This window comes from Aspergillus tanneri (assembly GCF_003426965.1).
Source record: "Aspergillus tanneri strain NIH1004 chromosome Unknown AapTan_2_pilon_pilon_pilon, whole genome shotgun sequence".
Taxonomy (NCBI): Eukaryota; Fungi; Ascomycota; class Eurotiomycetes; order Eurotiales; family Aspergillaceae; genus Aspergillus; species Aspergillus tanneri.
This window is the reverse complement of record NW_022984629.1, coordinates 3,606,390-3,631,012: the sequence shown is the minus strand read 5'-3', so window position 1 is coordinate 3,631,012 and position 24,623 is coordinate 3,606,390. Positions and strand designations below refer to the sequence as shown.

At 44.6% G+C, this 24,623-nt stretch overlaps 9 protein-coding genes across 9 annotated transcripts; 4 read left to right on the top strand and 5 right to left on the bottom strand.

The window, feature by feature from the left end:
- Positions 1-716: 716 nt before the first annotated feature.
- gfa1 (glutamine--fructose-6-phosphate transaminase (isomerizing) GFA1) lies at positions 717-3,148 on the top strand (the record flags this gene model as incomplete). The annotated part of the gene is made up of 6 exons (XM_033565886.1): positions 717-721; positions 776-849; positions 928-1,159; positions 1,249-2,642; positions 2,700-2,861; positions 2,928-3,148. 6 exons carry the CDS (start codon positions 717-719, stop codon positions 3,146-3,148), a joined length of 2,088 nt encoding a protein of 695 aa, XP_033431643.1.
- A 2,986-nt stretch (positions 3,149-6,134) lies between these two features.
- ATNIH1004_001185 (lumazine synthase RIB4) lies at positions 6,135-6,897 on the top strand (the record flags this gene model as incomplete). The annotated part of the gene is made up of 3 exons (XM_033565885.1): positions 6,135-6,177; positions 6,230-6,395; positions 6,480-6,897. 3 exons carry the CDS (start codon positions 6,135-6,137, stop codon positions 6,895-6,897), a joined length of 627 nt encoding a protein of 208 aa, XP_033431642.1.
- A 179-nt stretch (positions 6,898-7,076) lies between these two features.
- Positions 7,077-8,201, bottom strand: ATNIH1004_001184 (proteasome core particle subunit alpha 7; the record flags this gene model as incomplete). Its single annotated transcript, XM_033565884.1, has 5 exons — positions 7,077-7,409; positions 7,461-7,787; positions 7,864-8,022; positions 8,079-8,144; positions 8,199-8,201. 5 exons carry the CDS (start codon positions 8,199-8,201, stop codon positions 7,077-7,079), a joined length of 888 nt encoding a protein of 295 aa, XP_033431641.1.
- A 903-nt stretch (positions 8,202-9,104) lies between these two features.
- IDH1 (isocitrate dehydrogenase (NAD(+)) IDH1) lies at positions 9,105-13,869 on the top strand (the record flags this gene model as incomplete). Its single annotated transcript, XM_033565883.1, has 7 exons — positions 9,105-9,412; positions 9,589-9,864; positions 10,645-10,964; positions 12,524-12,607; positions 12,660-12,734; positions 12,815-13,718; positions 13,782-13,869. 7 exons carry the CDS (start codon positions 9,105-9,107, stop codon positions 13,867-13,869), a joined length of 2,055 nt encoding a protein of 684 aa, XP_033431640.1.
- A 655-nt stretch (positions 13,870-14,524) lies between these two features.
- Positions 14,525-15,420, bottom strand: ATNIH1004_001182 (18S rRNA methyltransferase BUD23; the record flags this gene model as incomplete). Its single annotated transcript, XM_033565882.1, has 2 exons — positions 14,525-15,341; positions 15,398-15,420. 2 exons carry the CDS (start codon positions 15,418-15,420, stop codon positions 14,525-14,527), a joined length of 840 nt encoding a protein of 279 aa, XP_033431639.1.
- A 453-nt stretch (positions 15,421-15,873) lies between these two features.
- Positions 15,874-16,666, top strand: SVP26 (uncharacterized protein; the record flags this gene model as incomplete). The annotated part of the gene is made up of 2 exons (XM_033565881.1): positions 15,874-15,943; positions 16,029-16,666. 2 exons carry the CDS (start codon positions 15,874-15,876, stop codon positions 16,664-16,666), a joined length of 708 nt encoding a protein of 235 aa, XP_033431638.1.
- Positions 16,667-17,268: 602 nt separating this feature from the next.
- ATNIH1004_001180 (uncharacterized protein) lies at positions 17,269-17,618 on the bottom strand (the record flags this gene model as incomplete). Its single annotated transcript, XM_033565880.1, has 2 exons — positions 17,269-17,273; positions 17,330-17,618. The coding sequence occupies 2 exons, from the start codon at positions 17,616-17,618 to the stop codon at positions 17,269-17,271; spliced, it is 294 nt and encodes a 97-aa protein (XP_033431637.1).
- Positions 17,619-17,836: 218 nt separating this feature from the next.
- On the bottom strand, positions 17,837-21,076 carry ATNIH1004_001179 (GTPase-activating protein BEM3; the record flags this gene model as incomplete). The annotated part of the gene is made up of 2 exons (XM_033565879.1): positions 17,837-17,937; positions 17,998-21,076. The coding sequence occupies 2 exons, from the start codon at positions 21,074-21,076 to the stop codon at positions 17,837-17,839; spliced, it is 3,180 nt and encodes a 1,059-aa protein (XP_033431636.1).
- Positions 21,077-22,736: 1,660 nt separating this feature from the next.
- Positions 22,737-24,469, bottom strand: MDM31 (mitochondrial distribution and morphology protein; the record flags this gene model as incomplete). The annotated part of the gene is made up of 3 exons (XM_033565878.1): positions 22,737-22,868; positions 22,948-24,176; positions 24,232-24,469. 3 exons carry the CDS (start codon positions 24,467-24,469, stop codon positions 22,737-22,739), a joined length of 1,599 nt encoding a protein of 532 aa, XP_033431635.1.
- Positions 24,470-24,623: the final 154 nt, after the last annotated feature.

The following is a 24,623-nucleotide window of genomic DNA, read 5'->3' as shown; positions in this document are numbered from 1 at the left end:
TCATTTCTTTCTCAGATCATAAACAGTAGCTCGATACACACTCGACTAATGATAATAAATAGCAAAAAGGATGGTGGGCTATTTTTGAATCCTTAAGTGGGGAATATTCCTATTAATGGTTAGGACCGCCTCCTATTTCCCATGGGTGAATGGGTCTTGAGCCGGGTTACGAGTGAGACATGCCAATGGACTTGTTTGAGGCGCAGAAGGGGCTCATTATTGGCCATTTACCTTGTTGAATGAATCGATTACGCCCTGACACCAGTACCACTACCTAACTAACCAGAGTAGTCTGGTCGGTAGGTAGACGGCACCTACTCCTTACTAGGTACCAGGTAGTTGTAGTCCATACACAGTAGTAGCTGCTTCCTTGGTCTGTGTGTGGGCCGATCTCACAACATAAAACATAACAGCTCCCCCCCCTCCTTCCAACTGATTGTCGATCCTGTTCAACAATACTTCTCCCCTCTCGTACTTCATTTTCTTCCCAACAACCCTTCACCCTGAAAATTGAACTGCCATCTGCATTGTGTATGTTCTTATCTATAAGCATTAACAGAATCAAAACATTAACAATGCTAATAAATTGTTCTCCAGGGTTAAACATCATTGTCTAGCTGACTTTATATACCGAGGATAGTGTTGCGCTTGACTCGGAAACCGCAAATTAAAACTTGTATCAGTCTCTATCGCGCAATTTCCCCCCTAGAACAACAATGTGGTGTGTTTTTGGATAATTGTTGTTCTTAAAATGGCCCAAGTGGTTAACAAATAGCAGTGGCATCTTCGGTTATATCAACTACTTGGTCGAAAGGGACCGTAAATATATCATTGATACTCTTCTCAATGGTAAGTGTCCTTAGCTGGCTCCTTTGTTTTCCTCAAAATTCTGCAGATTGCTAAAAATGATTTGCTGACGTGTTCCAGGTCTTTCGCGGCTTGAATATCGGGGCTACGATTCTGCTGGGCTTGCCATCGACGGTGACAAGAAGAACGAAGTCTGTGCATTCAAGGAAGTTGGCAAGGTCGCAAAGTTGAAGAAGCTTATTGAGGATTCTAAACCTGACCTAACAAAAACGTTCGAGTCTCATGCTGGTATTTCTCACACTCGCTGGGCTACTCATGGGACACCTTCTCGCCAAAACTGCCACCCGCATAGGTAAGTTAATCACGTACATTGCTGACTGTGCCACATGGGTTGGTTTGACTTGGATGGGAATCAACTAGCTAATTGTGATATTTGTGCAGGTCTGATTTGAATTGGGAGTTCTCCATTGTCCACAATGGAATCATTACCAACTACAAGGAACTCAAGGCTCTATTGGAGACCAAAGGATTTCGCTTTGAGACAGAGACAGACACAGAATGCATTGCAAAGCTTACAAAATACTTGTACGATCAGCAACCGGATATCGATTTTACTGTGCTAGCTAAGGCTGTTGTGAAAGAGCTCGAGGGTGCCTTTGGTCTTCTGATAAAGTCCGTGCATTATCCCCACGAGGTCATTGCCGCTCGAAAAGGCTCTCCACTCGTTATTGGCGTGAGGACTTCAAAGAAGATGAAGGTAGATTTCGTGGATGTCGAATACTCAGAGGATGGGCCACTTTCGGCGGAACAAGCTTCTCAGAACGTTGCCATCAAGAAGTCGGCTACTGGGCTTCTTGCTCCTCCTGATAAGTCGCTTTTGCATCGGTCGCAGTCCCGCGCTTTCTTATCTGACGATGGTGTTCCCCAACCAGCAGAGTTTTTCTTGTCGTCTGACCCGTCTGCTATTGTCGAGCACACAAAGAAAGTCCTTTACCTCGAAGATGACGATATTGCCCATGTGCATGAAGGACAGCTTCACATTCATCGACTAACAAAAGATGACGGCACCTCCAACGTTCGTGCTATCCAGACCATTGAGCTTGAGCTCCAGGAAATCATGAAGGGCAAATTCGATCATTTCATGCAAAAGGAAATTTTCGAGCAGCCAGAGTCTGTTGTAAACACCATGAGAGGTCGATTGGATGTTCCCAACAAACAAGTTACACTTGGTGGGCTTCGCCAGTACATATCTACCATTCGCCGTTGCAGGAGGATAATTTTCGTTGCCTGCGGAACTAGCTACCATTCATGCATGGCTGTTCGTGGAGTTTTCGAGGAACTATCCGAGATCCCTATTTCTGTGGAACTTGCCTCCGACTTTTTGGACAGACAGGCACCTGTTTTCCGTGATGATACTTGTGTCTTCGTTTCTCAATCCGGTGAAACAGCTGATTCGCTTATGGCTCTCCGTTATTGCCTTGAGCGAGGTGCATTGACTGTTGGAATTGTGAACGTTGTAGGGTCGTCCATTTCCCTTTTAACGCACTGTGGTGTGCATATCAATGCTGGTCCTGAAATTGGTGTCGCCTCTACGAAAGCATATACTTCTCAGTTCGTCGCCATGGTTATGTTTGCTCTCTCTCTCAGTGAGGATCGAGCCTCGAAGCAGAAGAGACGGGAAGAGATCATAGAAGGTCTCGCTAAGGTCTCTGAACAGTTTAGGGAGATATTAAAACTTAACGAACCTATCAAACAGATGTGTGCGAAGTTCTTCAAAAACCAAAAGAGTCTGCTTCTACTTGGTAGGGGCAGTCAGTTTCCCACTGCTCTTGAAGGTAAGGACTAGGTTAGGCCAATTAAACATGGATCGGTATTAACTTGTCGTCGTCCAGGTGCTCTAAAAATCAAGGAAATATCGTACCTTCACTGCGAGGCTGTTATGTCGGGCGAATTGAAGCACGGTGTCCTTGCGCTTGTCGACGAAAATTTACCTATCATCATGATCCTCACAAGGGATAACATTTTCTCTAAGTCGTTGAATGCGTACCAACAAGGTCAGTCTAATTTAATTTAAGGTCCTCGTTCTCACAAGTGTAGCGTATTTGCTAATGTTCCCAAAGTCATCGCTCGTGGTGGGCGCCCTATTGTAATTTGCAACCACGATGACCCGGAGTTTTCAACTGCACAGACGGAGAAGATTGAAGTACCGAAGACCGTCGACTGCCTCCAGGGCCTCCTCAATGTCATCCCGCTTCAGCTGATTTCATACTGGCTCGCTGTTGGGGAGGGTCTCAATGTTGACTTTCCTCGCAATCTTGCGAAGTCTGTCACTGTTGAGTAGACCTTACACACTGCAGATACGCTGTAGAGAGTGCCGGCTAGCTAAATGGTGACTAGTACTTCGTGGTATTTAGTTTGATTCCTATATCGTTTACTTTGTTAAAATAGTGTTCAGAAGAATGCAGATGTTATAGGAGCCAAACCTTCTTCGGGGAAATATAGTTTAGATGAGATGAGCGAGTTTGTATTTCCCAGTATATTCTTTGCAGTTAAATATGGCATCTGGTGTTGACTTGCATGCGCGGCTATAAACCGCCTAATGTCTTGAGCCAGCAGAAATGGGCTATTGCCAATAGATATCCTGTCTAACCTTTGCCTAGTGTTAGCTTAACTTGGGAGATCATTCAAGACTGCACATGTTCTATAGCCCAGGTAGATTTTTGTGCTGCAATAAATAGGCCCAGGAGATCTAGTTATAGTTACCTTGTTTTATTATTATTAAGATATTAAGTAATCTACTTAATCGAGTAGATAATCGGTAAGCGAGCGCAGAATGGCGAGAGCCGCAATTCTGTACTCCATATAAAATGGCACTCTTTTAAGACCTTAATATCTCAACTACCAGTAGATATAAAAATATCTTGATAAGATAATAGAGAAATATCTATTCCTGAAATTTCTCTACTTAATATATATATATATAGCATTATATTATACTGCATATTAAAATTTATGCCCTCTAGGTGCTTTATTGTTGAGATATTAGAGTCTCAAAAAGTGTCATTTTATATGGAATACAGAGCCGCACGCTCGCTTACCGATTACGGGGTAAGTTAACTAATTAGTTAACTTATAGATAGACGTAGCAGCTATATGTCCACTGAGATTCTTGTTAAGATGATTGGTTAAGTTTGGAAGGGCTAATGGAAAATCTTAAAACAGACAATACCTACTACATCCTTGATATAGTATGGACTTACTACCTACTAATGTAATGTACCCAGCGATTAGTGAGATTGGCAAACTTGTACATACAGAGATCAGTCGTTCGAATGGTTTAGTCTATACTAACGTAATCGGGCACCGAGTGTTCTAAGTTTTTTGCCGCAGCATCACCAACAATTGCAAATTCCTCTATACTATCTATATTATCAAATGGAGGATAATGCTTATGATGGGAGAATTCTCCTGGCCCTTAACCCATTCAGGGGGAAGCAGACCCAGAAATCGGACGCTCGGTGTCCCCGGACACTCGGGTGCCCGATTTGTTAGCGCATAGACAACCAAACTGGTAGAGAGAGGGCATAACAGACGGAGTAGGGAGGGCTATGGTAGTCATTATTAGGTATTACTTGGTATTTAGCATTAAGACCTAAATCAACATATTTCATCCATGGTGACTAGCATTTTCTAGCATGCATATACCAAGTATATAGACCACGGGGTGTATGCAATAGAATCTACGTAGTTGGGGAGATGATGTAGCGACACCCCTATAATGTTTTTACAAACCCCCAAGGCCTCAACGTTCTAATTGGTATAATGCACGATTATTTAGACAAGAAATTATGCTAAAATCCCAAAGCCTTCCAAAAGCCTTTCTCCCTTAACTGGCCACACTTCCGTCAGAATCTAGATTGAGCCTGATATAGAGATAGAGTATACTAAATCTATCCCAAAGAAAGCAGAAGATGATCTCTAGATACCTTAACACATAAAAATACTTACGAAGATAGATTAGTAGTTAGTGTGCAACTCCGTAAATAGAAAATACTTCTGTAAAGTTATAAATAGACTACTAATAATAATATGAGCAGTCTGTTAAGATAGATAGAACGGGAAAAAAAGAGAAAAAAGCCTTTAAATAATATAAAATATTTATATTTATATTTATATCTGTAACTGTGAGGCTTAAATCTTTTTTTAAAAAGAAAACGGTATGCTCCATATAAATATTAGAAGGATTTGGCTATTCTGACACTCCGTATTGCTATAATGACACCCAGCCCATCCCCCTTTCGGATAGTGCAACCAAATGACCCACACCACCAAAATTCTGCCGAGTTTTTGAAAATCCAATGGTGTCTCCTACAAGCGAAATACCCTGCCACTTCTGCAAGGTGGTCTGAATCACCCTAAAATGCAATAAAATCTAACAAACACCTATTTCCTATTCTAGGCTAGTTTAAATCAATTAGATCGACTGCCTACACGACCGCCACGCCTGCCACGACACCGAGCGATCAAGCTCAGTTGGCGCAGAGGAATTGGAGGCAGGGTCGGGGTCGGAATCATAATCGGATTCATAGAAGGAATTTTCAAGAGATAAAGCATGTGGCTCGTCATATGCGTAGAATGATTCTATTTTCATTGAAAGTTCTTATATTTAGTGGAGATATGACTAACCTACGTGGTTTTATCTGTAAGCGGCCAGGGAGGCGGTCAGTTTAGTGTTTCCACCTTTCTAAAAGGGATGGGCTAAGTGTCAGAATAGCAATATTAAGTGGTGTTGGAATAGCCATATCCTATTAGAATATACACGGATTACAGACTATATTGTCAATTTTCTACTGGCCATGCGAACTCTTCTTACAAGTATTACTCCGTACATATTACTAGTTACGGAGTAGACTTTCGCTAATTTAAATACGCAAGCCATACTTAATTAGGAAGTTCTCGGAGGTGTCCGGTTACGGTAGGAATATTGGAGGGGTTTACTTATCCACTTATATTTATTAGTTGTAACAAATAAGTAGGTAAATCAATATAAATACATATATACTACATAGAACAGTAGAAGGAACAGTAAGTTAGTATAAATTTGTGTATATAATATATATAATACTGCTTAATGCATTAAAGTACCTGACTAGTTAACTAGTTAACTTGGGTTAAGTTACCTTAGGTAATACTACAAGTTGACTACGTACTCCATACTAACGACATAACGGAGTATGCATATTCCCCACTGTGAACTTTGAACTGATTGCCATCTGTCTCTCTTATCCTAGTGAACCTATCCCTATTTTCCACATAGGGAGTTGATCATGGCATCTTTGAAAGGGCCTGGGGCTTCCCAAATCTATGACGGTGAGAATCATTGAAAGCTATTCTTCAAGGCTGCTAATTCATCATTTTGTAGGATCTGGACTGCGAATTGCTATCGTCCACGCAAGATGGAACATGGGGATAATTGGTCCTCTCCTAGAAGGGACAAGGAAAAGCCTGTTGTCGGCTGGTGTGACTGAGGAGAATATTACCACTCACAGTGTCCCAGGCAGTTATGAATTGCCATTTGCTGCTCAGAGGTAAGCGCCATATGCCCGACTTCTACTCATAGGAAAAAAAAAAAAAAAAAATTAGCCTTAGCAGCTTATCTAACAACATTACAGGATTTACGCTGCTTCCCAGCTCCAGGCTGCCAAAGGGCCTTCTTCGGCCGTAGGTATTAGTGCGACGGACCTGTTGTCCTCCTCTACTACCGACCTTAGTAAGGTGTCGCCACAGTCACCAACACCAGCTACGATGCGGCCTTTTGATGCGATTATAACCATAGGCGTGTTAATCAAGGGCGAAACAATGCACTTCGAGTACATTGCGGATGCAGTATCCCACGGACTTATGCGAGTTCAACTTGAAACCGGTGTGCCCGTTATCTTTGGTGTTCTTACTGTATTGAATGAGGAACAAGGTCTCGAAAGGGCAGGGTTGGGCAAGAAGGGCATGCATAACCACGGAGAAGATTGGGGGAATGCTGCCGTCGAACTTGGAGTCAAAAGGAGAGATTGGGCTGAAGGTAGGGTTGCCTAGGGAATATCCTGGGGGCAGGACGAGAAATGATATAGGGGGGAAACAAGGTAGCCCTTAAATTTAGTGCTATTTGACAGAAGTGAAGGAACCGAAATTAAGCAAGAAATGCTAGAAATAAGCAGGAAAGGAAAATAGCTTTCATTCAAAGATCTATAATGTCTTTGTTCACATTTTCCATCTTATTCCTCCATCCGCTCATTCTCGACCTTTGTTACATCCTCATCCTCATCCTCATCACCCTCTAAAGCTCTCCTTGCCGCTATCTCTGCTTCCTCGAGAAGTTGCTTTGGAACCTCTTCGTGCCTGCCCTTAGTAGGTCCATCTAATGAACTTATCCAGGACATCTCCAACTCGAATTCCTTGTCCTTACTGTCTTCATGCGCGACATATATGATGCGAGCTGCTTCCTTCACGCCTTCAAGCAAGCTCAGATTGCCAGAAGTCAGATCTAATTTTTCAAGTTCAGCTTTGGCAGCCTGCCTCCCCTTTCCAGTCGCAGCGCCATAGTACCCCTTCAGCAGAGTCAGCATTTAAATTTCGACTGATGGGTCTCATAAATTTACCCAATAAAGCCCACTTGGTTCAATCATATATAGGCCTGGGCCACCTGTTTGAGCTCCCTCGAGCTTACCACCAGAGCCTGATTTCGGCCCACTTCCAACTTGACCGTCGACAGCAAGCTCAGCCTCGGAATCCCAACCTCCGATGATAGCGGTAACACCAAAAGGCCGCACACTTGAGTAGAGAGTGTAAGCTTGTACGTAGCTACCTAGGCGGTTTGATAGCGCAGAAACCGGGATAGGTCCTTTGTACACACTTCTCCACGAAGAGGCCTCATCTCTAGCTCGGGAAACGAAGTGTCGGCCATCGGGAACGAGACCTGCTGATACCTGTATCAACACCAACCACACACATTAGCAAGTACAAAAGGCAACATTGAACTCCAGTCCCAAAGTATGGACTTACAATACCAACATGGCGATCAACTGTTGCTATTCTCTTATTTGCGCCCGGTTTTAGAAGCTTGCTGGTGATGATTTTCTCTACAGCTAATACAACGCCGTCCTTGCATCGGATACCAATGGCCGTTCCGCCGTTCTCGACCGCCTTGACTGCATATTCCACCTGGAGAGAATTGTTAGCTTGATATATAGCATCCCTAGTGTTGTTGGGATAACTACTTGAAAGTTGCGGCCATCTGGGGAGAAGACTGAATTAGAAAGATCATAGCCAGTGCCGATAGACGTCTAAAATATTTATACGTCAGCTCTGTTGCCAAGGGAGTGTAGATGAAGACAAACCATGGTTAATAGGGTCCTAAGGTAGAAGAAAGATAGGTAAATTAATTATATGTAGAAAGTGGGATGAGCAGAATCACTAGTGACTCTGGTGGGAAAGTGGCCTTTGAAAAACAGAAGCTCCCACGGATCACAGAGATACACTACAGGTAGGCACGCAGGTAAGGTAAACTGACTGTACCTGCCGCTTGGAGCTGGGTTCACGTCACGGGGTTTCTGCCTATCAGTATCACATGACTTATTATATACTCCACAAGGGCTCCCTTAACTAGTTATATCCCACAACAGCCAGTCCCAACCCAGGACCATGTGTACTATCTCACTGGAGCTTTAAAAGAATACATAATTACAGGTATTAATACTCCATAGTATATTGGCGATTGATGTGGAGTACCCTAGTCCAATATATAAGTATGATCTAGGTATTCCAAATGCCCAATGTTCATTACTTCGGGCACTAATTCTTTATTTCCCCATATATATAAATAAGACCATAATTCTTCTAGTGTGGCATTACTTTTAGTTTATTAACTAGATTAGCTGTCGTCCTCCAAACCCCCCTTATAAATTCATAGCTCTGAGTCTTTTGTTAAGTCTTATCCTAAGCTGTACTGCTATTAATTAGCCCCTTTCTCTGTGCACTAATAATTTATGATACAGTGTATTTTGCATTCCCGGGTTCCTTACTTGTATCACTGATCGGATAGTGCTGTCTGATTATTAATTGTGATGTACCCTGATTCCTTGGACATGACTTTGTATGCACTACCCAGATGCCAGATCTGTGGGCGATCGATGATGATCTTTATTAAATCTGCTGATAGGGCTGGTATTCCAACGTGCAGTCAGGTACATGTGTTTCTCATCCATACTTGATGAGTAACTGACCACAGAGATACGCAGTGCGACATGTCAACACTCGAGGATGAATTGGGAATGCAAGAAGACCTTGTCACTCTTTTTGCCAGACAGATGAAAATGGAATCCCCAGCGTCATCTGACATGCCTTTCGTTTTTACACCTTCCATCACCTATGGCACTGCACAACACCTACCTCATTCTTCCCATGAAGTTTGCCAAACAACCTCAGGTTCTCCAGAAGAGGGGCCGGAGGGTTTCGCAAGCCTTTCCACAGATACAGTCTCACTAAACAAGACAGTAAGGAGTGACGATGTTAGTAGCTTATCCCTTTCACCAACACAGCTCCGACTACTAGAGTATGCAATGCCAGAACAACGGTCTCGATTACTCCTAATGTGGCAAATATGCTCTGAAACGGTCTATCCAAATGATACTCGAGCTGTGGGAGACAACCAAATTCCAAGTTTAGAACATACCGGCCTTGATTTATCTACGATGCCAACACACTCCAACGACAACTAAAGACCCCAAGCGCGAGCAATACTATCAAGGATCCCTTGAGCCAAGTATCCCGAGCAGTATGTATTGACGGCATCGAGAGTGACCGTGAGATGTGTGATCCAAATCGGGAAATAAACAATGACGACAGCCAGTATGCTGAGTCTTACATGATATCTGGCTACGAGGCGCTCTCGCAGAAGACATGCAATCTTCATGCTCACGATATGCCTCTGAGGAAGGAACCCACAACTGGGACACCATACATCCTCGCTAAGGATCCTGTTTACAAGGCCCAGGGTCAATGGCAGTGAGATCAACTAGTCGAATATGAGTATTCTACTCTGGGGAAGGCAAACCGTTGTGCATTTTCGAGTGGTGATTCAGGAGAACCCGGTTGGCAAGAACATGGAAGGACCTAGACCGAAGTTTATCAACTTCGTATTTTTGGTATGAAACGTTTTCTATTCTAGGCCATCAAAAAAATGCTGTTCTAGATAGCAGGGGAACCATTGCAGCGCTTGTCCTCTCCTAAGAATGGAGCAAAATAAGCACCGATGGGAGTAAAGCTATCAGATATCGTAGACTACATTCTATAGTTGCTATTGTTTGCATTTGGTAAGGGAATACTTCTCGGCATAAGGCAGTCATGACAGTGATCTTATGAATTTTGGCTAGGTACAAAACAAGGAAAACGGCGGCAGTGAAAGGAAGAAATACTGCAGGTATAAATTTAAGCTTTGCATTACGCTGCCAAATATACTAACACTACTGCAACATTTTCCAAGTTCCGCTGGCCTGCAGCATATAAAGGACTTCCGTAAGATCGTTGTTTCTTTCTGACCTTGCTCCTCGCTTTATCATTTCATTTCTCTGTCTTCCTCTTTCCCCGGTATTTAAAGCTGCAGTTAAGAAAATTCAAACTACACACTTCCGGAAATGACATAACTGCTGAAACATAGCAAATGACCTAAGGAAACCTGATAAAAAGAAAGAGTGACTTGGTCAATACCTGCCTAAGTCATTCCCTTGCCTCATGCAGTTTGAGACGCAATAGACATACTATTCCAGCTGACTAATCTGGCCAAAGACATGTAAGCACTAGTATACAGAAGAGCAATATCACACTGGAGACAGACATACAGGCGTCTTTATTCCTTATCAAGCGCCGCCATGGCTTCTGCGAGGGCATCCGCAAGGGCATCGGCCGAGCGCCTAACTTCACCGGTGGCATCTGCCGCACGCTTAAGCATAGAGCAAGGCTGGCCAGGAAGACTGCACCATCTCTGCATGGTCGCAGCTTGTACAGTTGTAGCCGCAAGGGCAGCAAGAACGAATACAACAAGCTTCATTTTCAGGGAGGACAGTTACAGGTCGGAAATCAAGTCAATGCTGTGGAAAAGGTCTTTGGTAAGGTACTTGCTCACGTTTTATCAACCCAAGTATTGTTTATTTCCAGTAGTGAGGGACAGTCTGGGCTTATACTCGAATATATATATGTGTATATATATACCGAAAGCTAGAACTAGTGCACATTACATTTCGTCAACAGAGCAGGAGGCCTATTGATTATTTCAAGGGGAATAGTTCGGTACCATGAACCTGAAAAGGGATCCACATCGTGAATTAAATTGTGATTCCCCATCCCCCAATAAGCTGGCTGCATTAAGTCTGGCTTAATCTGGTGCACAACAGCAGTAAGGTGAATGTATCAGCCAAGGTTGTGCATCACCTCATGAATTGATAACTGACAACAAGCAGAAACCAGGTGCGACATGACCATTCTGGATGACCGATATAATCCATGGATATAAGTAAACGACAGGTAGAAATTGACCAGAGGGGTAAAAGGGGACGTACTGGCCCAAAAGAACCCACCCCATTATCCAACGGGCATAAATTTTGCTCTTTCTCGCTCGGGAGAGGGGAGACGAACGAAGATACTTTTTGATGGCATTAATTGCCTAAACCGTAGATGAATAAGTACCAATATCTCCAAAGGCATGCGTTAGCATCTCTAATAGCTGAGTGGTTGTCAACTGGAACAAGTAATTAATAAAGAGCTGGCAAAGAGACTGGAAAGGTACCTACTACCTATATAACACATTGAATGAAAGCCCCAATTGATATACCGATTAGGAAAGGTCAGGAAATGATGCACGATAGTTGGAGTCCATAAAACAAAATCGCTTTTGTTGAGAAGGGTGTTGCTATACATAGTAGTTGCGATTGGTGAGCCTGTTAATTAAAACCAGATTATATCTACTTATTCATATCTAGAAACGTAAAGCCAGTGAAATGCCTGCTTCAAAGTAGATAGTTACTGCAAACTAATTAGTTATATGCCAAAGGAGGGAAGGTCAAAATGATGACCTAAGCAGGCACCAGAGATAAGATCCGGCCGTATCATCCATCCGTCCATCCATTGTGATTGAACAATTGCCCGAGAGGATCCGCCGCTTTTTCCGGCGCCTTGTGCAATGTGACAATCCACTCCCATCTCCCTTTTCCTGCTTCTTTCCTCTCCTTACGCCTCTTTTTTCCCACGCCCAGGACAGTTGCCCTACTATCCCTCCTACCTTGCTCGTCAAAATGTTTTCATTGAGGACCGCGCAGCCCGCGCAGGTAAGCCAATTAACCAATTGAATATTCTTTTGTTGTCCTGCCCTTTGGGAATGGCTTTTCTGTTTGCATTTTTTTTGCCCTGGGCTATGCGGACGACATCCATCCACCTGATAATACCGCCGTGGCCACAATACCTGACAACACCAAAAAAAAAAAAAAAAAAAAAAAAAAAAAAAAAAAAAAAAAAAAAATATTGAAAAAAGGAGCTGAGAGAGATGGGACTGTTCTTTCTGCCGTTCATTATCTGTTTTCGTCAACATTTTTTTCTGGCTCCCTTTCAACCGCTGCTATCCACCCTTTACTGTCCATGTCCAATTTGCAGCTAACACGGCTCTCAACCTTAGTCTTTCCTTCGTCGTGCTGCTGGAACGTCTTTGTATCCCCGCTCTTCTATCCCAGTGCGATGTGCGTTGCAAACCTCCCCCTTCGTGAGATGGTAATTTGAGGGTGTTCGTTGTTAACACGCTAATTTTTTTTTAGCATTTGCCAGCGTTCAGTCTGATATTTTTAAGCCTACCAAGTATGGTGGTAAATACACTGTTACTCTTATTCCAGGTATCCACAGCTTTCTAGCCCAACCCGCTCTTTACTCTCCGTCTTACTGATGTTCAATTTCTCGTTCTTGCCATCCGAAGGTGACGGAATTGGTGCCGAAGTTGCCGAGTCTGTCAAGACCATTTTTAAGGCCGACAATGTGCCCATTGAGTGGGAGCAAGTAGATGTCAGTGGGGTGAATACAGGCAATAAACACTCGGAAGAGCTTTTCAAGGAATCGATTGCATCGCTCCGACGTAACAAGTTGGGCCTGAAGGGTATCCTCTTCACCCCTGTTGAACGCTCAGGCCACCAGTCATTCAATGTTGCCCTTCGCCAGGAGCTTGATATTTTCGCCTCCATTGTTCTCATTAAAAACATTCCTGGCTACAAAACGCGTCATGAGAATGTTGATCTATGTATCATTCGTGAGAACACTGAGGGTGAATATTCGGGACTTGAACATCAGTCTGTCCAGGGGGTTGTTGAATCTCTTAAGATTATCACCCGTGCTAAGTCCGAGCGTATTGCCAAGTTCGCCTTTGGCTTTGCTCTTGCAAACAATAGAAAGAAGGTTACATGCATCCACAAAGCTAACATCATGAAACTTGCGGATGGTTTGTTCCGCAGTACATTTCACAAGGTTGCCGAGAATTACCCGACCCTAGAGGTTAATGACATGATTGTCGACAATGCATCCATGCAGGCCGTCTCACGGCCTCAGCAATTTGACGTGATGGTTATGCCCAACCTGTACGGAGGTATCCTTTCCAACGTTGGTGCAGCTCTTGTGGGCGGACCAGGTGTGGTTCCTGGTTGCAATATGGGTCGCGATGTTGCTGTTTTTGAACCCGGCTGTCGCCACGTTGGTCTTGATATAAAGGGCAAAGACCAGGCCAACCCTAGCGCCATGGTTCTCTCTGGGTCTATGCTCTTGCGTCACCTTGGCTTGGATGACCACGCAAACAGAATCTCAAAGGCCGTGTATGATGTGATTGGAGAAGGGTGAGTGGACTATAAGTCTCAGCCGACGTTCAGGGCTTCTATTGACGCATGCGCTTTTGGTAGGAAAACGAGGACCCGCGACATGGGCGGAGAGGCGACAACGCACGAGTTTACAAGAGCTGTCCTGGATAAAATGGAGACTGCACTGTAATTGTGCAACTTCTGCTTTTCGGAAGGCACTACTCTACATTTTTATGATAACGAGAGCTTGTATGAGCCCAAAGTATGTGCCTCCAGGCTTGGTGCTCACTTTCTAAATACGTCATCCTGTATTACCTTTCACCTTGACAATGACGGGGGAGTTCTGCACAATGTTATGTGAAACAGTCTTTGGGAGGTGACACAGATGTAAAATTATATACTGTTTGAATTTTTTCCTTTCATTTTTCATTGAGGAAAATAGAGGTCCTATTTAATCATTGACCATTTGCATCACTTCAGTCGTAATGGCACGCCGCTGAACTTCCAGCTAGAATGCCTCCCCAAGTGGCCATTCTCGATACAATCTGCTGGTGTTTCCAGTTCCGGGTCTATCATCAACCAGATAGAGCATCCCTTGTCCTCCCGAGACCAACTCTCTACTCATGAATTGAAGGCAAAGAAAAAAAAGAGTTCGACATCGGAGTCACTGATCCCTCTTGTTTTTTTTGTCCCCCATTGTATGCACAGGGGCGTGTATTCGATTCACAGGGGCCTCAGTTGTTGATACCGAAGTTTCGACAATTTTTCTTTTTCCTACTTTGAAAGTCACAAAGGAAAATATGCATTTAATGCGCGAAGAAATCAACCCACCAAAAACCGTCAGATCAGAAAGCGGGGCGCCGTTTCCTGCCAGTATATTTGGAATTAGCTTTTACGATCTTGCCTTTCCGTGTCATCTGCTCCTTTTTCCGCAGTATCCAAGCCCTATCACCTTTCCTGGAAGGTGATATCTTGCTGGTGTCCGTGGACTTTCTCCTAACGTCCAAGACATTGATGTCATCCATATCTTGTACAACACCTGTAATGTCACCTTGCAAACCACCCCCTCCAACGGTCAGAACAAGATACAGTTTACTATTCTTTGTACCGGGATCATCTTCCAGGATGCCAGCCCCGAAACCAGCCCTTATGGCCGCGCCACTGATCATGCTCCGTTGCGCATCATTCTTTGGGTAAAATTGACAGACGGCACGGCCCCCACGTCGAAGACTGGCATATAAACCTTCGAAAAATCGGCGTAAACGCCCTTCTGGACTAACATCACTTGTTTCAGCATTACAGAGCCATTGTATGGCACTGATACTAATGGCTGCATCAAACGAGCCAGGTCGGAACGGCACTCCTTGGCCGATATCGGCCAGGAACAAATCACCATCTACGTCCCGTTGGAGCGCGACATCAAGCATGCTGGGCGAAATATCCATCCCAATCCAAGTATGTGGTCCACCCTGTTCTGCGGGCACTTGTGAGAGAATCTCACCAGAAAGCCCTGATCCGCAGCCAATATCCAGAATGAGCGATGGAGATCGAAGGTCGAGAAGGTCAAGCGCTCGATTCGTCATATCAGCTTGAATGTTACGGATACGCGAAGAGGTGGTATATTTTCGGGATTCATTGTCATCGTAGAAGAGATCCGGCGGTCTTCAGTAAAAGCAGTCAGAAACAGCCGAGATAGGATTGCTAAAATCACAACTTACAAGATATCCTCGGGGCGTGACATGGTTACTTTGGGACTGAACGAGAAAAAAAAAAAAAAAAAAAAAAAAAAAAAAAAAAAAAAAAAAAACCACAGAAACAACTGGTAGAAGTCGTATTAAAATCCAGGAAGCGCCCGATTGGTTGTTATTGTCCGTAGGCCGGGAACTATGACTGTGGAGGCCAAAAATCTCAGGCGGTGAATATGATACCTGAGGCACCAAAACTTTGCCCGCTGTTTGGGCCAGAGTAGCATCCGAGAATACCTGCTGATCGCCGAAGGACTGGAGTCCTTTGCTTCAGGAAACCGTACTCCAAATATTCTACTGTGGTTATTATTATTATGAGTTTTGAATGGTCCCATCTCTTTTGCCGCTGCATACGAATACTTTCCGCCTCCTTTCTTATCCGAAACCCCCTCTCATTCTTCATAGGATATTAAATTATAGATTCGCTCGTCGCCTTTATGTTTTACAATATGTGGATCCTGCCGTTAGTCGGATATCTGGGAGTTATTGTAGGATTCTCATTCTTGACTCTGGCCATAGGTAAGGCCCACAGTCGTAATTGTCATACTGAGACAAGTGTATGCTACCCGAGTGAAATCAACGATGTTCTGACAATCCTGTCTAGCTTCGGGACTCTACTACTTGTCTGAGCTTGTAGAGGAGCATACTGTCCTCGCCCGTCGGCTATTGACCAGGTTGATATATAGCATTGTCTTCATTCAGATCCTTCTCTTCCTATTTGATCGATTCCCGCTTTCGTTGTCGGTCCTTAGCATCGGCTCGCATATGGTTTATGCAAGTAATTTGCGTCGCTTTCCGATTGTTAAACTCTCGGACCCCCTTTTCATTATGTCTTGCATCCTAGTTGGTCTAAATCACTGGCTCTGGTTCCGCCACTTTTCTAAACCGCTGCCTTCATCACGAACTGCAAGCAGCTGGCGTAACCCGTATCAAGCCAATGTGGATGATATGCCGACTTTCACTGAAGTTGCGTCTTACTTTGGGCTCTGTGTCTGGCTGGTGCCTTTCGCACTTTTTGTCAGCCTTAGTGCGGGTGAGAATGTGCTGCCTAGCATGGGCTCCGAGTATGTCACAGGTGAACGCATCTCGACTGTAGGAGTCAGCAGTACCGCTTTGTTACCAGAAGGGAGGAACAAGAATAAAGGAATGGCGAAGGCTCTGGTTGATGGGGTCCGGGATTGGGTCAAAGAGAATGGTGAATTAATGGGATTTTGGAGGGAAGATCGCTCTAAAAGGTTCTAAGCCTTAACGTTAAATACAAGTTGATGTCCATAGAATTGTATCAGTGAATGATTCTTTTACTTCTTGCTATGCGTTCGGAAAGCTGGATGTCATAGAATTCAGTAGACGCTCATGTTGCTTTATATCTGCGATTGGAACTTATCGTGAACAGATTCAAGAGGCAACCGACCAATGACTACTATACTAACATAACTTTTCAGAAGGGAAAGGGATGCGGGTGATATGGAGTTTCGTTTATGATTCATGCATTGCATGTGTACAACTAAAATTGACAAAAGAATATGCATTTAGAACAAAACTTTGTACATGAAGTTATGTAATTACGTGTACATAGACTTATGCTTGCATTGATATCAGGAGAAGTACTTTGAAACAAAAGTCAGGAAACACAGGAAGGAAGGCAGAATGTTCAACCGCTTCAGACTAGTATTAAATAACTTCTCGGTAACTCTTGGTCGAGCGTAGCACAACTTGGGATATTCATCACTTCATCTTCATTCAAATCATTATCAGCCTTGGTCAGCGGCGGCGATGATTGCAACAAATGTTCATAGAGCTTTCTGTTGACATGGTTGGCGAACTATAGGATTTCCACCAGCTGCTCATGCTTTTTCATAATTAGAAGATGGTCACCAGCCAAAAAAAAGTGGGACAGTAACTTACCACGATTGTGTGCAGCTTGTTGGTTTAGCTCCATGAGAAACATCGAGCTTTCTCGTCTTTTCGCCTTGACAGAGCGTGGAGATTCAGTGGAGGGCGTGAGCATTTGATTCATGGAAGGAGAGTTCGTTTCATCGTTATTAGGATATTCAGCATTGTTAAAGGATTGTTCGTAGCTTTGCTGGATGGAGGTGAGTCCGGTGTCATGTTGCGCATTGAATTCGTCTGGAGGCTCTCCTTGGCTGCGGAAAGCCGTTTGATTGTAAGTAGGAGTGGGTATATCTGAGAACATTTGGCGACGTGGCGAACAGATATCTTCTGTGGCCATCGAGTGGCTGGCAGTTAGTTCCACTGCACTCGCACTGGGGCTTAACACATTCTCGAAAATGCCATCAAAGTCGGTGAGAAACATCGAAAAAACGGGGGCCGGGATATTGAGCGTGGGAGCGAAAACAATGCCGACATTTCTGATTGTCATTTTATTGATATCCGAATTGTTTACAATATCCATTAGAAATTGACCAGTGCTCTTAGCAATGCCAGATTTGGCCTTGGGAGCATGTGAACAAGCGAGTTGAATGCAACAATCTTTTGCTGTCGTTCATCAAGCTCTAAGCCAGTTAGAGTTAACATACAACACGGGTTAAAGAGAGAAAGAGACATTGTCTTACCAAGTACACGGAGGAACTGTAAATGGAGTCCACGAGTGAGGACAGTTGTTGGAAGCTCTCGCAGGTACTGCTTGAAAAGAGATGCGACGGCATGTACGTCATAGTACTGATCCCCAGCCAGGAAGTCAACATCACCCTCAGTATTGAAACGTTCCTTGAGAGCTTTGACAACGACATTTGAGCCACTTAGTCGAAATATCCCTTCTTCTGACGCCGCGTCCTTGGCTTTGAGATACTCTATGCAACGATAAGCGACAGCTGGTAGCTCAACGGCAACACCCTGTGGTGCACAAAATTGGACCGCTTCAGCCAATGGGATCCCAAACACTGGCCTCACAAATTCTTTTCTATCCCCCAAGACATTGTTGTGGGTTTGTGCTGATTGGATATCATGGCTGGCTTGGAGCTGTGAGGCAAGATCGATCGAGGATCTAGTGCGGAATCCCCAAATGCTTCGTTTTTTTTCTTTGGCAATACTAATTGCTTTGTTGCCCCAAGCTCCGGCATCCTGTATAACTGCACCGTTGGTGGGACCAGAGATGAGTCTAGAGGATGGCTGACTTGAGTCTGGAGATGGGTCTGCCATCTGATTTGCATCTCCAGAATCCGTTAACAACCCTGGGGTAAGTGAAGGAGAAATGGGGCTTCTCGGCTCAAAAGAAGGGCCAAAAACAGGCGGTTCAGCAGGGGTAGCGCTATCATAACTAAACCCTTGAACTGTATCAGGTCTTTCCATATCCGGATCCTCGACCCCTTTACCCCCTTTCTTACTTCCGCTCGAAGATATCTTGGGCTTGAGGGCTGAGCTGACTGTCTGCTTGCCAAGGGCTTGAGTTTGCCCTTTCGAAGATCCATTATTAGAGCCCTCATTCTCAGATTGTCCCTCAACATACTCTAGGAGCGCCTCGACCCAAGCATCCCTTTCTTCATCGCTCTCAGCACACAACACGTGTCGAACGAGTGCTGAAGAATCTTTCTTTTTTGGTTCCAAAACGAGAAAAGCATGGCGATATTGGTTATCAACATCATCTTCAGCCCTCAAAGGGGAGCCGTTTTGCCCATTTGCGCTCTGAGATTGCTTGCCAATTTGAGCATTGTAAATTTTGATGGTTCCGAGATGAGGGCCACCTGGCGACTCAAAATACTTAAGCTCAGGGCCATGCAGAATGAAATACCGCGCCTTCCAGCCGCCAAAATTCTTCCCCCGTTTGGTTAAATATCCTTCTTTCCGAGGCCTCTCATCTGGGCTGCATGTCTCCGACCCAGCTTGGTTGTTACCTTTAAGCAGGCTTGTTTCATCGTCTCGAGGCTCGATTGCATCGGTCGAGAGGAACTTGCAGATAACTAGGGCTGTCTTTTCATCCATGGGTGTTTCGAGGAGTGCGTCAAAATAAGAATTTAAAGCGGCACGCCTGGAGTCAACTTTCGCAGGAGAATGGCCGTTGAAGATGGACCGATCAGGCAGCTTTACACCAAAGGTCGAAAGTTGTCTTGCTTGTTGATCGAGTTGTGGAAGGGCAGCAATAACCTTTTCGATGCGCCAGAGTTCTGCACCGTCTGACCGCGAGAAGACACCCAGTGTAAAAACAGGCTCCTCTTCTGATGGTCTAGGCATAGTGTAGCTGGTCCTAGAAGGCCGAAGTCGAGATGATGACACTTTCACCCGAATTAAAGGAATGGCGTTTGGCGGCAAAAGCAGGCCTGGATAATCCTCTGATACCAAACCTTGGTAGATCCTGTAGGTCCTTGACGCTGGTGACTGGAGACTATCAATTTGCGCGGCATCACTTGAAGGCACTGTACGGTTTCCAGTTCTGGAAGCGGTAGAAGTGGGACCACCAGGTTGAAAAAGATTCGGATATTGGCCAACTCCGGGTGACAGGGCTAGACCGGAGAGGTTGCCTCCTGATGACATTGGCAAGGAAGTCAAAGAACTAGATATTTCCCTCGGCATCCTAGGTAGCGGTGACCCGGGGGGACGGTCTTCTGGCCTTGGACTTAACGGTAAGCCAGGGATTTTTGAAACCATAATGCCTGGATGAGAAGTTAAAGGGGGCGCATGAGCAGCGCGAGGAGTCTCTTCGGATTGTTCAATTAGTGGCACTACTTCTGGGCCAAGGCCCGTCGTACCGTGTGGGCTTTTCTGAGGCTTTCCGGAGGTTGATGCTGATTCGTTTGTTTCCTTTAAAGGCAGTTCAAAAGTCGGTATTTCTTTGTGTAATGCTGTCTCGCGCTCTCGGTCATCGTCGTCTCTCGTTTTCCTTCGGCCACGTTCCTCTGATAAACCATCCACAGCCAGTATATCCTCATACTCAGACTCAGAGTCTAAATCAACTGGACATTCTACACGAGGGCGATCTGGCTGACCAAGGTTCAGCGGCGCAGGGGGAGGTTTCCGGACTGGATGAGGGAGGCTTTGTCGCTTAGTTCCACCAGAATTTAGGTCATTCGTGGTGGAAATAGCACTTGCGAATCGCGAGCCCCCCATTGATAGCTCTTGCTGTGGGGACATTAGCGATTGGTGTGTTTGCGACTCTCTTTGTTGGTCAGGCTCTCCCAGGTAGTTGGTGGCCAATGATTCCATGTTTCTATCAGCAAGTGACAAGTTAGACAAATGGCCCTTGGTATCCGAGTCAGAGACCGCAGAGACATCTCGGTCTCGTGTCTGTGTCTTTCCGGACGTGCCTTGGCCGACAGCTACTTCGTCACTACTTCTAGTGGCTCTATCATGTACTGCTTGAGCACCCACCAATGGCACCGGCGGTATGGAGTTCTGTAGCTCCTTCACCTTCTTCTTGTACCGTTCTTTATCCTTCAAGGCACGATCCAGATCCTTATTTAGCCCAAGGATGAGGGTACGCTGCTTATCGACCAGCCTCCAAAGCTGTGAATTTTGAGATGCTGCATGATGCTTTTCCTTCAGAAGATGTACGATCACCGCCTCTGCTGATCCTGCCGTAGCAATGAGGTTTCCAATGTCTGCTTGGCTTAAGGCGTTGGCATCGAACGACAACTTATGGGGTTGGGAAGCGGACGAGAGAGACGATATAGCAGAATCGATTGAAGAAGTGCGGGGCATTATGCGTTGCCCCGGCCGTTCTCCTGGCATTGATCGTTTAGTATGAATGGAAGATACTGTGGAAGATATTATTGACTGCGTAGACTCCGGAGTGCTTGAGGCCGGGAGCGCTCTGTTGTCGTCTGTCTGCCCGTTCATATCTCTATCATACTAGTATGACGCATTTAATGACCTCCTTTTTGATGTAGTGGATGAAATTTGGCGAATACCTGATGAAGAAGCTGGGAACGCGGCATGAGATATGTGGTCAATAGAATCGATGCCGGAATGGATAGGTGCAAGGAAATGATCTCGGTGATGGTTGTTTCTATGACTTATGTCGCCTTTGGAGCGTAACTGAGACTGAGGACTTGTATGAAGAGGAGCGGCGCAAACGTGTTCGTGTTATTAAGTGAAACAGCCCCCGAGTCCGAGGGCCAGCCCGTCAGACTGCGGTTGTAAAATTATAATAATGATAGAACAATATAATAATCAGGGGAGATGCGGCCGCCAGGTCAATGACAAGAGAAGGCGGGGCCAATTGCATGTGAAGAGACGGGTGTAGTGTTAAAAAGCCTGCTGGTGCTGTTATTCTTGATAAATATGCGACATGGTTTGATCAGGAGTAATCAAAGCTCATCCATAATAATAGTTGGTGGCCGTATGGAGGATTAGTCCCATGGACGCTAGGCTTGACTAGCGCCAACCGCCCCAGAGAATTTCAAGGTGGTCTGCCGTTGGGGGTAGATATCGCCGCCAAGGAGCATGCTGATAATGGCAGCGGGTGTCCCAGGCCTTTTTCTTATTTTTTTCTTGAAATTGTTTTTGATATCATTTCTTTATTGGATTAAAAATAATGTTCCTGGTTCAATTTTCTATTTATCCATAGGAGTGGAGTTGGGGGAAGGGGGTAGGTACTGATTGTTACAGAGTACCTGGTACCTGGTACGGAGACTGTCTGGTACCTACTTAGGTATTACGGTCTATGAGTAGGCATGTCTCCCTACTTCGTACATTAGGGATGCAAATCCCAGGCAAAAGTGGGGTTATAGTCAACCGAAATGGCCCCTCATCCCTTTTTTGCCAGCGAAAGTAACTTTACTGCACCGGAAATTTCCGTAACAGTACTCCCTGGAGGGTACCCATGGATCATGAAGGTTTCTTTACGACAGAGTATTCCAGCTAGGGGTAATCTACTCACCTGAAGAAGCGTATGTATATTAATATTGGTTGACCTAATATATATATATATATATATATATACTAATTCTTCTCCTAATTGCTCTCTTTTCAACAAGTTCGTTGTGAGTCAGTAGTATAAGGGCACACTTCACTACTCTGCTAAATGCAAAAAACAAAAATGAAAAAAAATTGTGCGATATACCAAGTCAAGAAGTAATCTGAACAAAGAATCGAAGCCGAATTTATCAATAATGTGAGATATCTTAGTCTTCAAAGAAAGGCGACATGGCTTCACGTACACTAAGGCGGTAAGAGAAACCACAAATGATAAAGTCAGAAGAGGTGAGACCTATACACTAACAATAAAAGTGAAAATAAAAGAAATGCACTTCTATCCGTTGCTCTTTTTTTAAAGCCAAAACGGCTTTCTCTCCCTTGGAGATGAGAGACATGCACAAAGAAATGAGTTACTGGAGATATGATAACCTAATATACATGCTTATGCTATATTTCCAGCCATTCCCATAAAGATGGCCTGGGCTGCTAATTGGAGGGACCAAAAGCCAACCTTCTTAAAACGTCGCTTGCGTGCCTGTTCGTCGACTACGTCTCGCGCAAATGCATCGTACACCTTCAATACATCAGCACCAAACCGGGAGGGAAAAAGAGAAGGAAAGAAAGAAAGAAAGAAAGAAAGAAAAATAGCTTACCGCTGCCGAGAGGTCATCCATCAATCCACTATCAAAGATGGTCCAACTGCCATCAAAGTCGCCCACACGCTTGACGAGTCGACAATGGACAGGAATAAAGGTACGCCGTGAATTGATGTAAGCGACGATAGGACGAATTAGGGCATTATTAATATAAGAAAGATCTCGTGTAAACAGAGGCACAACAGCCCGAACGTTGTTCAAGTGAAGTCGCAGGTCTGTGATTAAAAACCGTCTATCATCGCTCACACCCGTCTCCCCAGCTTGATCCGAATAGTGTGATACCTCCTCAAGGTATTGATTGGACGTAACTGTAGCTTCCAACCGATCATACAAATCGACCATCACCTTTGTTAAACTTTCATCATTTTCAGCGGGGAACATAATATCAGCAACAATATCCACTGTTCCCTCGTGTATCCAAGAAAATGGACCCTGTACCCCGCGGTTTAGATGGTCGACATTCAGCCCATCGATGCGAATTCTGCTATGTTTCTTCCAAGGGTCTCGTTTGCCATCATCCTCTTCATTTCCCAAATGGGGGCCGGTAAAACTGTGGGTTTGGCGAGGATGGATTGTAAATAAAGAATTGTCAAATGATCCGGTCATCATATTAGCCGACATAAAATCATAGAAAAGCCACTGTTTCCTCAATTGCGGAAGATCGCAGGAAAATATGCTAACGGAGAACGGCCTGAAATTGTCTGGTTGATAAACCGAGACAAGCACATCACTCATCTTGAATGAATCGATCTCGAAGTCTCCAGGACTATGCTCATGCCGGTAGGATTTAGGGTCCAAGTCATCATTTGACCAGTGGACATACCTGCGGTCAAACACTCCCCGTATACCCTTTACTTCAACATCACGGAGGAGCCCTTTACCGTTGATCCATTTTGTGAATGACAATGTGACGTTAACCATTTCAATCGATAAATCAAATTGTGTGTAGTTCGTGTCCTCGTTTTCAGGAAATAGGCACTGATCCGAAGGGTCACTTGGATCGGAGGTAGCTTGTTCATTGAGTGCGGCAGCAGCGGCGACCGCAGCAGCCGTCTTTGATGAACCTTTACTAACATGTCCAGCACCTTGGCCTGGTCTTCTGGAGACAAAAACATTCTTAAAAGTAATGACACCATCACGCCATCTGGGAACGATTGCCGACTCAAACACTACTTTTACACCTGAAGACCTAGTAAGGTAATTGCCTATCCAACGAGCAAGGGTTTCTATGTCGCATGAGTAAAGTGAGGGACACTGAAATAGAGTATAGACAAGACATACCTTGAGCGAGGACCGTGTTGATAGCAATAATCAACAACGAGAAAAAAGTTGTCGTACCTAGAACAATCCATACCACATGGCCCAACAAAACCCACGAAAAGAGAGCAGTTATTTCTTCCAGATTGAAAGGTCTAACACTCCGTATCGAGAACCACTTAAAGCGTACCTTGAGTCTGGACCAGAAACCGTTCGCCGCAGCCAAGAGCTCTTCCTTTGTAGGCCGATGTAATTGTGACATATGCGGTAATCGATCTATCAAATGTCGATTTGACGGCTCTCCTAGACGTTGCTCATGCGGCTCCTGTCCTGACTTCAAATCATGTGATTGGAGATCATCTCTTGTGCTTTGATGTTTAGGGGAGGATGTATCTCTATTTTCGCAAATTACAGAA